The 11,743-nt window shown below is 31.6% G+C and overlaps 1 protein-coding gene across 1 annotated transcript; it reads left to right on the top strand.

Annotated features, from left to right (window-relative positions):
• The first annotated feature begins 4,310 nt into the window (after window positions 1-4,310).
• LOC143047277 (uncharacterized) lies at window positions 4,311-11,535 on the top strand. The gene is made up of 6 exons (XM_076220315.1): window positions 4,311-4,441; window positions 4,975-5,082; window positions 5,489-5,524; window positions 6,440-6,516; window positions 10,268-10,420; window positions 11,291-11,535. Exons 2-6 carry the CDS (start codon window positions 5,005-5,007, stop codon window positions 11,457-11,459), a joined length of 513 nt encoding a protein of 170 aa, XP_076076430.1. The 5' UTR covers window positions 4,311-4,441; window positions 4,975-5,004; the 3' UTR covers window positions 11,460-11,535.
• Window positions 11,536-11,743: the final 208 nt, after the last annotated feature.

Here is an 11,743-nt window from a genome sequence, read left to right as displayed (position 1 = left end):
TATGTTGTGTTAATTATAGCATATGCTGTATAAATTACAGCATATGCTATATATTATAGCCTTATCGACATTATTTACAGCATAGGGTACATAAATTATAGCTTAAGCTGTAGTTCATATAGCATATGATGTATTAATTGTAGCATATGCGAAATAATTTACTTTTGACCCTTTCCGTACGCCATAAACCCGACATACTATGTTTATTCATGAATAGGTATAAACCGGTTTAATCCAGTTATAATAGATAGCGTCAGATTTTAACATATTCAAAATGTAAACATGACCCAAGTTATCACTATTTAATCATATTTATTTAAAACAATTGTCTCTAATTTACATAATAGATATCACCCGACTTTCACAAACAAAAACAGAATAAACGTTCACTCTTAAATAAAAAAATAACATATGTACACAAACATCTATTTATACTCATGTAAACATTGAATGTAAGGTTCATTTAGTAGGTCATTTACATTTGACAATGTTGAAGAAAATATTTTGGAATACGTCCGTTGTTTACAATGGTATACGTATTGTTTTAACACAAAAGATGACATACTGTTTATTCTTCCACTGGTCACCAACAAAAAAAAGGTTTTGTTTTAATTGATTTGGTCAAACCCTATTACCTGCGCTACAAGAGTAGATATAAATCGATAATATTAATTAGATTTGAACCATTGTCATCACTAAATATTGATTAAACTTAATCAATATTCTTAATTATATTATTAATTGTCACAATTAATTATTAATTAAGAAAACACAACATTTCCTTAATTATATTACTAATTAAAAAAAAATGGCCACTTGACCCTTTTCGAAAATTCCCTCCTCCAAACAAAATGGCGGCTTTAACATTGGGTCTATGGGGAAAAAGTGGTCTAGTCTCATAGGGATGACTACTTGGGAGTTCGTGTTCTCTATTCCAATCTGCCACCTCATCCGGCTTTTCCTGTGGTATTTATAATGGCTTTTTCTTTTGCGCTTCTTGTTAACGGCATTAGCTGGCTGTTCAGTGTCACAATTTGTTGGTCAGAATTAATATTTTGTGTTTGCTCATTTGTATCACTTGTATTAGTTTCTTCATTATCAGGTGACGGACTAACTTTGCGGCCTCTACCACGCCCTCCACGACCCCTACCTCTGCCTCTGGTACTCATGAGAACGGTCTGGTTTGAAACACACTAAAAATATAAATCAAATACCGGTAGGAGGGAAATTGGAATTAAAACGACAATGTGCAACGTTAAACATTTCAAAAGAGCAATTAACATAAAAGGGAAAGCATTGACAAGGTTCCAACCAAGGCTTTGAAATTTTTTCATGATTCATGTATCCACTAAACAAAAATGTTATCTGAAACTACCCCAAAACAAAAAAAAATCTTATTTTTGGAGTACTAAAAAATCAAAAAAAAATTAGACCATAAAATAGAAACAAAATAATTTAATTGAAATGACAGATGTATTAATATTAATAAACTGTACCTCTGTTGAAGTCTCTTGGTTTTCTGGAGTTACTTTGCTCCCTCTCTGCATCTCTGTCTTTTCTGAATTTTTTTAATTAATGACGCCGTTTCATAGGTCAATGATCACACGTAGTGACACGTGATACTGCGTAGATTAAACGTGTAAAACCGTAGGAAAACGTGCGAAAACGTACTTCAACCGTAGTGAACCGAATTAGAAACGTACTGAACCCTTGTAATACGTAGTGAGACGTAGAAAAACGTAGTTTATGCGTAATGAAACGTATTAAAACCTAGTAGAACGTGCCCCGTGTATTTATCAAAAAGCCTAACAAACAATAACAAAACGTAACAATACGTAGAAGAACGTACCAAAACGTGGCATAAACCTAGTAAAACGTTAAAAAATGACAAAAAAATGACAAAAAAATAACATGAAACGTAGCATTTCTAAACGTACTAAAACCTAGCTGTCGAAACGTGACAGTGGGACTGGGGCTTTACAATGATTCAATTTGTATCATCCTTTATTGTAAACGCGTTGTTTTGATGAAGAAGGTCAAATTATTTACACGGACAAAATACTTGAAATTAGATTTACTAAGACTTATAGATATATGGTGTATGCCCATGACAAAATAATTTACCCTACAACACAAATATCGCAATAGACGTTAACATAGTTTTTTTTACGGTCGTCAACAATGGAAAAGTATGAGCCTCTCTGTATTTTGTAAAACCTTTCGGAATTTTGGGTCTTCAATGCTCTTCAACTTCATATTTCATTTGGCCTTTTAACTTTTTTGATTCTATCGTATATTCTTTTGTAGACGAAACTCGCGTCTGGCGTACAAAATTAAAAGCCTCGTAACCTTCATGAGCTTGTTTACACATTATTCCTGTTTAACTTCAAAATTATGAGTTTCCTTAAAACAAATTTTAAAATAACACGTATTTACTTATTAATTATAAACATTAAAAATACTACCTCTCCTCACGCCACAATGAAAGGTATGGTGCCTTCATTGCATACGTTACTAACGGGTCAAAGTTCTTCTCAACATATACCTAAAACAAACGATATAGAAATTTTTTTTCGGATCGGTGGCATTTTTCGTTATTTTTTATTGAGTTTCTCGAATTTTAAATAATCAAGACTCGTGTAGGTATGACATTTCATGATGTACGAGTTACTGGATACAAGAAGATGTTGGAAATACTTCAATGAGAGAGCAAGTTAACAACAAAAAACCCAAAAGACATTTTCAACATGACACAATATAAGATTGGTTTATTTTGGCATATAAACTTTACTTCACATTAGGTAGGATTCTTATTTACATTGTACCACTACCAATGGATCAGATACATTTGGTTTATAACTGTATGGTACGTGTGGCCAGCTTTTACATTAGCTGTTTGCATTACGTTTTTTTGTTTTGTTTTGCCAAATAAAATATATTCAATTATTTTGAAAAATGTAAAATAACAAAAATACCGAACTCAAAGGAAAATTCAAAACGGAAAGTCCCTTAACAAATGGCAAAATCAAAAGCTCAAACACATCAAACGAATGGAAAACAACCAGTGGCGGATCCAGCCATTTAAAAAAGTGGCGGTTCCCAACCCAGGACAAAAGGGGGGGTTCCAACTGTATGATCGGCCCAAAAAAGGGGGGTTTCCAACCCCAGGACTCCCCCTCCCTGGATCCGCCAATGACAACTGCCATATTCCTGACTTGGTACATGCATTTCCTTATGTAGATTAAACCTGGTTTTATAACTAGCTAAACCTACTGAGTTTAAGTTAGACTTTCTATTGTCAACTCACGTGGCATGGAAAAAAAATCAGAAACCTGTAATTTCAAATAGAACTAAAATACCCGTGACGTCATTTTTGTCACACTATCTTGACATATGGGTCATTTTTAACAAATGTCGAATTTTGAATTTGCAAAATTGAATAAAAGTTATTAATTAAAACCACCCTTTTCATAAGCAGATCAAAACAAACAACACGTATGGACCGGAACAACATATAAAAAGATGCAATCTTGATAATGTCATACATAAATATATTATAACATTTTTGATAGGTGGTGCAACATTTTGTCTCTCCAAGTTCAAAAGAAATTTTGAGTTATTTAAAAAAAGGTTTCGACACAATTTTAAGCTTGTTTTTCATTGCCAATAAAATAGTTTTTTTCAAGAGTACAAACTTCTATATATTTGCATTCTGTGTAATAATAGATTATTTGTCAATTTTCCATGTTGTACTGAAAACCAAAGTAAACCATCATGCGAGGGAATTACTTGATGTTGGGTTTATTAGAAAGTGAAACAAATGCTAAACATTATGAATTGCTATCTTAGACATACGTTGCTGGTTGTTATTCTTATAACCTATGAAAACCAATTGTTAGAGGTATTTTTAATACAAATAGACAGGAAATACGAAAAAAAATGTGAAAAACATCGATTAACAGAATTTTAATCCGCTAACCGAGTTCCTGTGGTCTTAGGTGTTGGATGAAGTATGAGCGACTTAAATTTCCCTAACTTTCACACTCGTCTGATTTTGTCAGTTTAAAAGATTTAAACAGAAAATCTCTGATAAATAAACTATAAAACTTCAACATGTTTAACTATGTTTTATGGTAAACTTTTTTACGTGTTGTATTTTACCTTTTCCAAGACGTTCAATACCGTATTATACGACGCAAAATTATTTGTGGTCACATAAATTACATGCATAGGGTGTTCCAGTCATGTGATATCAATTGCCATCTCTAAAAAACGATGTTTACTTCACTATTTCGAATACAAAATCAATGATAAATTAAGTCACTTGGAAGGTGAGGTTAAGTGCTCTTTTTTTCTCTTTCTGAGAGGTATATATACAAAGGAAATTTTCAATAATAGTCATATGCTTTTTACATCGAATAAGGAGTATTTACCTATAAACGTAAGTTTAATGTATATAACACATGAATTATGTTTGCATGTATATAGATTATGTAATCTTGTTTTGTACATGAATCAGGCCGTTTGTTTTCTCTTTTGAATTTTTTTACATTTGTCATTTCGGGCCTCTTGTAGCTGACTATGCGATATGGGGTTTGCTCATTGTTGAAGGCCGTACGATGACCTATAGTTGTTAACTTCTATGTCATTTGGTCTCAGGTGGAGAGTTGTCTCATTGGAAATCCTACCACGTCTTCTTATTTTTTATATATACAGCATATATAAAAATCTAGAATCAAAATTAACTTTTAATGTTTTAATAAATAATTGTTACCAGATTTTGAAATATATGATTTTATATTAATTAAATTATATATTTTTCTATCCAATAACTTACAATGCCTCCAGTTTGATAACAATACTGATACATGTAGTAATAATTCATATATAGGATAAGAAGCAACATTAATAGAACGAGGCAAAAATATGAGGCTAGTTTTCTGTTCTCATCTTGTTTTTTTATTTATTTTCCAGAATCCATAAATTTTGCCATAGGAACTTATCATGCGCTGCAGTATTATTTTAGTTATTCTGACACTGGTGTCTATTAGCGATGCATGGCTTTTCCGTAGTAGTAAAAGCGTATGTATTTATTAAACTGTAAAAGGGTTAAAGAATGTATGCAGAGTCAGTTTAAGATTAAACAGCACCACAATAAAAGAAAGCGTATATGAAAGGTATCTGATGTGTCTTTCTGACCTTTTTGAGGAATTGATCATAGCAAATAATTTTTGATAATATATATTTTTGTTTTGGCAGTTGATAGTTACTCTGTATGCTGCAATACCATGCAGACAATATGGTCAAACAGAATATTTCCTATTTAGGAAAATGTGCATGTAACAATATTTGCTTAAGTCGTAAATTGTTATTCTTTTTTCAGTAATGAAAATTACAAAATTATAGTTTACTTCAATTGTGTATATATCATATCCTTAAAAAATGATATTCTTTCTGTTTTTAACAATTATTACAATCTTATTTATAGAAATCTGGTGGTGGATCAGGATCTAATGGTAAAAGGGTAAGTAAATGTCAATAATGTTACAAGATATATTTAAAAATGGTAGAAGCCAAATAAGATCTTTCTAGCTAGTGATGGTATAAATAACAAATTGAATAACATGCACGACCTTTTATCGCTGAGAATATTTTATTTAAAAAGTGTACGGTATTTATTCACGGCCGCATTTTCATTTATGTTTTAAACAAACACAATCTTAATGTTGTCTGTTTCTTGTGAGAATATTATTTTTTGTAAACAACTTCTTAGCCAATTTCCATCAAAATCAACCAACATAACTTCCAGATTTAAATGCTTACTTCAAAATAAAACTGGCACTCACGGGGTCTAACACTGACTAAAACTAGTTTTACATATTTTTTTATTTTTTTAATGTTGTCCATTGTTGAACTGATATGTAATTATACACATTTAGATAAGAAAATACGTTTATAAATATAAAGGTGACTTACACGTTTTAACTGCACGAATATCCCTTTCGTACGTTTTTATGGGGCACTATATGTTCCCGGGCCAATATCCGCCCAGTAATCTGTGCTTGGCTTTATGTAATAAATACAATTTTTCTATAAATTATCTGTCCAGTAATAGTACTTCATTCCTAAAACCTAAATCAAGCAAAGTTGTCCTTGGACAGTTTTGGTCGTTTTGTTTAGCACTTTTTGATTTATGCAATTTGTGTAACTCTCAAACTTTTTTGGTCTCCACAGTGCATCGGTATCTTACTGCTTCCCGCAAATACAGACTAATCAAATTTATACAGCACAAACAACATCTTGAAAACCCAGTTTTCAGTACTTGTACCACAATACCACAATATTATAACTGTTTGTTAGTCATTTTTCATTGCAGCAAATTCTTTCATATAGCAATTTTCATATTATATTTTTCATGCAAATTAAATTTTATTTACAGCATCCACATGATATGAACAAGAAAGGTCTTACAAAACTGTACAACAGCGAAGTCACGAAAGTTGAAAGTTATTCAAGGTATGTCATATATTAAGATAAAGAAAGGGATATGATATGTAATAACCTTGGGAAAAGAGATATCCTTATGCATGTTATACCTTTTGTTGTAATTGTCTCTTGGTGTTTGGTTGTGAAGTGTAATAAATAGTTTCCATTGATGAAATTTTAGATGGAGTTATTTTCCTTGGCCGCTATGAGGTCAAACAAGTTGATTTTCTCATTTGACTCAACATGTGATACAAGCAAGTCAGATTTAAGATCCATTCCAGATCGTAGTAAGGGATTGATATAAGACTTGACAAATGCAATAACAAAATTACCGAACACCAGATTGTAAGTTCAACAAGTTGGAAGTTCATGAAAAATTATAAAGCTCACTCTCAACTATACCAAAGAACGGAATGATACTAATTAAATTGTTTTGAAAACAACCCTTTCTTAAGTCTAACGTGCGACTAAAAGCCTTATATTGAGGGGGTTGTGCCTTTTGAGTGAACAAGATTATGAATAAGTACCTACGTTATTACCGAACCCCTTTGGCCTGTGCTACTAGATAACTTCGAATCTATCTTCAGCCTATATAAAAAATACGGAGATGTGGTATGATTGCCAATGAGAAAATTATCCATCAAAGGTCAAATGAAGCGGATGTTAGCATTATAGGAAACCGCGCGACCTTCGACAATGAGAAAAACAAGTTGCTTTCTTTAAAAAAAAAAAAAAGAAAAGCAATACATGAACCTAAGACCGCTGAATGCCGGGTCACCAAAAGATTGTTGCTGAAATTGTGTTTGCTTTTGAATTCAAATAATTGACTGTGAATAGAAGAAGCCAGTTGAAAGTATATATTTACAGCTTCTATTTGAATAGTTAATTTAGAGCTCCACTATTTTATTTATTACTTGGGAATGTACATAATTTTTCCGATTATAACCCTTTGGCAAATCCTAATTTCTACTAACCGGATGACTTATGCAAATTGCACAAACCTATCGCAATATAAATTTATGCACTCAGTTCGGGTTATAATCTGGAATTCTGGATGCATTTATTTTATCTATCATATCTTTATATTTTGTTTCCTACATGAGTGCCTTTATATTTTCAACTCGTATTTGAAGCTGTCTTGGCATGCAATTGATTGGGACCTCTTATGAAGAGACTTATTTTGGATTCATAAAACATCTCAAATTTTAAGGATTTCCTGATTTTACTTAAATCAATTCAACCATTCTACAGGGAAACTTAGTTTTGCCGAAGAATTTCTTAATTCAGATGTTTATGAATACCTGTACACACTTTCAAAATAACCAATGTATATAAAAAGGTATGTAGATATAAAAAACGCCAGACACGAGTTAAGTCTACAAAAATACCATCAGTGACGTTCGAATGAAAAAAGTTGAAAGGCTAAATACATTACAAAGTTAAGGAATCCTTAGCTTTTCGAAAAGGTCAAAGTTTATAATAGGACAGTGACTCAAAAAAGAAACAAAAGAGAAACAACTCGAGGTCAGAATACCGTTAGTAATGATGACCGTGCTTGAAAGTCACATGTAAAGCTCTTTCTACCGTGTCCTGAATTTAGATAACAAAAACGAAAATAAGCTTTCACGAGTGAATCTAATAGTATTACATGCAAGTAGTATTTTAGCGCACGAAATAGTAAATAGAAAGCATCTCACTGATACTCAGGAAAAGAATACGCATTTGCGTCATCACATATCTTAATCTAATATTGAATTCGAATGTCAAACGGCCTACATTAAATGTTTTGATTCCGGATTCATTGACATTTTATCCGGAATTTTTGAGAACGCAAACCGATAGTGTGCTTTTGAAATGTGATCTATAATGTGAATGAATAAAGACTTGTAGGATACTTGGACACACAATGAATACAATTTTCAAAACCGTACCATGATAGTACAAATATGTAGATGCTATAAGGTTAAACTATTAAAACAAACAAACAAAAATTGAATTAAAATTTTAAAATAAATTAACGTTCCTGTTAGTATTTTTTTTTCAAATTCTATTGAATATTATATATAATATCAATAAACACGAACGTCAAGTATTTACAGTGGGAAAGCCACGGATCAGTTCTGCGCCTCCTTCCATATGACGTAACGGCCAAGAATCAAGGGTGACAATCGCGATTTTTACATAGACGGCGACAGTATCGCGCCATCTCGGTAATTTGTTTACATCGTGTACGCGTGAGTTTTCAAGAAATTTATTATAAAAGACAATTAAACTTGTGTCATTTCATCATCAATTAGTTATATAGGTAAGTTTTACGGGTGACCATGCTATTTTGTCTTCTTAAAAGAGATTTTATTTTACAAGAAACAAACACCTGAAAATGGCAAGTGACGTTGATAATTTGGAAGATAAAAATATGGCGGATGGACATTTTATTTATCGAATGAATCTATTTTTAAATTCTACCATTCCACTATGTGAATATATTACTATAAAAAATATAAGCAAAGAGTTCTAAATCCATACTAACAGTATAAAATAATAAACATTATGGTTGAAATTAAATTTAGTTGTGATTATTGTAAATAATTTTAACAGTTGTTTTTAGCTGCAAGGATTTTAAATCGTGCTTTATGAATTGAAAACACACAAGTATTTTTATTCACGACCGTTTAAAATTTAAATATTTAATAAATTGATCTTATTTTCCGTTTTATGGATATATTACAATACACAAAAATAAATAATAATTACTCATAAAACCTAAATACTAAAATGGTATGAAATATTTAACGTAGAAGTATAATGATTATTGTTTATACACATTTTTTTGTAGGATGCAAGGATATATTTAGATTTGATTTTTATGTTTCCTTTACAAATGAATATTTAAAAATACCAAAGCAGAGTATCTTGTCATATAAAATACTTATTTCTTAATTGCAACTCTGAAAATATTCTGATTTCAATGATTGCTAGTTTCTTCAGAAACATAAATACAGTATATATTTTGTATATATTTCTTTGATTCCGATTGTATTAAATACTTTTGATAAGAATATTATCTTTCTGTTTTCCGATCTAAATATTAATATTTTAACCAGAATGTTCTCTCCCGTAAGTCTATGATGAAATACACAGTAATTCCGTGGTTAAATCTTCAAACATAATTAGTTTACATGTTATCGACACAACAGACAATACCACGTTATTATTGACCTAGATACACACAGTGTACAGTGGTCGTTTTAAAACAAATATAATTGCGTCGTCAAGGGCCACCAAGGGACCATATCAAAGACGTAGATAACAACCTGTTAAGACCTTTATAAATGACCGAAAACTTTAGAGACGTTCCGAGAATTTTATTCTGACTTTCGGCCGAGAGATATTGAGTGGCCCATAGACACATCCAAAACTCGCCAATACATATATTGATCACAAAAACAACGTTTTGATTGGTTACAACAACCAAATGCAAAGATGTTTTGTGTTCAATCGGCTAACCTCGCTTCTCCCTTTTATCCGTTTGATGGAGATACGGAATCGGCCGAATGTGACAAATGGTTTTGGGTGTTGGAAACTCCATTGTTTGAAGCATTTCTGATTGGTTAAACAATATAGAATGTGTAACCGCCTTTGCTAAAAGTTGAATCGTTACAGAGACAACACTGCAAACTGATTCTTAGTTCAATATAAGATCCATTTGTTGATTATTTGTTAAATTAGTCATACGACTTATATATATTTACAGTTAAACTAATGGAATATTTTTTTTCAGACCACTTACCGGATTACTTGGGAAAATTGGAGTACCACATACTGGAGTTGTAGCTACTACTAAAGATGGTGGCAAGTTTCTGGTCCACAAAGGCGCTGATTATGGAAAATCTTCCGATACAGTCGTTGTCGATGCTAAACATATGTCTAGCAAGTAAGAAATGTATAGTACCATCAAGCTTATAAACATGCTTAAGTGGGTTAAAAACTTAACACTTAAAATATTATAAGTCGTTTTTGTAATTATCTAATATCATAAGTAATTTTTTTAAAGGAATGTGCATTGGTATCACCATAGTTTTATTTCATTATCGTAATTATTTTGATTTGTGTGTCTGGATATCTGTCCATGCAATTGTTGTTTATCAATTTGACCTATCTTATATTTTTGCATGCACGACGGTTGCCATTAGTGAAACAGGACCTATTTACCTCATTCGGAACAACTAAGTTAAACACGGTTTCAGATAAGTTCTTGTTGCTCAATCTTTAGTTCTTCTGTGTTTGATTAATTGATGTTTGTTTTACGCAGCCTTAGCCCAAAAATCTATTTTTCGCCGAGAGTTCTTTTGCGTTATGATTTGTTATTGTAATTTGTCGGGTTTTTTTACCATGGTGTTGTCTATTTCATAAGTTATGATATAAATAAGTTAAGTGTTAGCATGAGCAGAATATGTCTGAACTAAACGTATGATAAAGCGAAGTACCGTATAGAACTATGATATTCTCTACGTTTATTGCACTAGTGTCCTGAATGGCGCTTCAACATGGCACTCTCTCTTACTACACATTAAAAGTTAAATGCTTTAACATGAATTAAAGAATACCCCTGTTACAGAATTATTACTTGCTCAACCTCTTGCTGTATTGTACACTCGTTGACTTGTTATGAGGAAATTGACATGTTGTTGTTCCCGATTTGATACCAACTTTTTTTGTAATCTTGATAATTTTTTATGGGGGACAGAGTTCCATCTACTAATGCATCAAATGTCTAATTAAAAAGTAATGTTTTGTATTTCAGATGGACAAAAACAGGAGAAAAACCAGTGGCTGCTGGAAAAACAATTTCTGATGTCATGAATGATGGCTATGTCAACAAAAGGTATGGATTTGGTAAAGACCAAAAAATATGCTGGGATGCCTCTAAGAATATAATGAAAAATGCGGATCGGCACAAGCGAAGTTGTTAGAATATACTCTGAATTGCCTCTTTTGTATGCATGCATATTTTCATTAATGTCATTAAATATAACTTTCAAAATATAATCATCTTGTTGTTGATATATATATTATTTGATTAAAATATGTTTAAAACAAAGATATAGATGTTACTTAGATATCGTTTAAGGTAAAGCTAATGGGCATACACAGTTTTGCCAAAAATACCAAATCGGTTCATATCTATAATACTAAAATTACGAGGTCCAATTTTTCAGCCGTCATCACGTAAAAACGATGAATCAAAGAGTTCAAC

Source organism: Mytilus galloprovincialis, chromosome 10, assembly GCF_965363235.1.
Source record: "Mytilus galloprovincialis chromosome 10, xbMytGall1.hap1.1, whole genome shotgun sequence".
Classification (NCBI taxonomy): domain Eukaryota; kingdom Metazoa; phylum Mollusca; class Bivalvia; order Mytilida; family Mytilidae; genus Mytilus; species Mytilus galloprovincialis.
Note: the sequence above shows the minus strand (reverse complement) of the source record. Positions and strands in the feature narration are given on the sequence as shown.

What these genes read in the sequence shown, in the direction of transcription:
- LOC143047277 (XM_076220315.1), top strand. Translation starts at nt 5,005, where the DNA reads ATGCGCTGCAGTATTATTTTAGTTATTCTGACACTGGTGTCTATTAGC. An exon ending in TTTTCCGTAGTAGTAAAAGC is followed by an intron (nt 5,083 to 5,488) that starts GTATGTATTTAT and finishes TCTTATTTATAG; the next exon opens with AAATCTGGTGGTGGATCAGG. An exon ending in AAAGTTGAAAGTTATTCAAG is followed by an intron (nt 6,517 to 10,267) that starts GTATGTCATATA and finishes ATTTTTTTTCAG; the next exon opens with ACCACTTACCGGATTACTTG.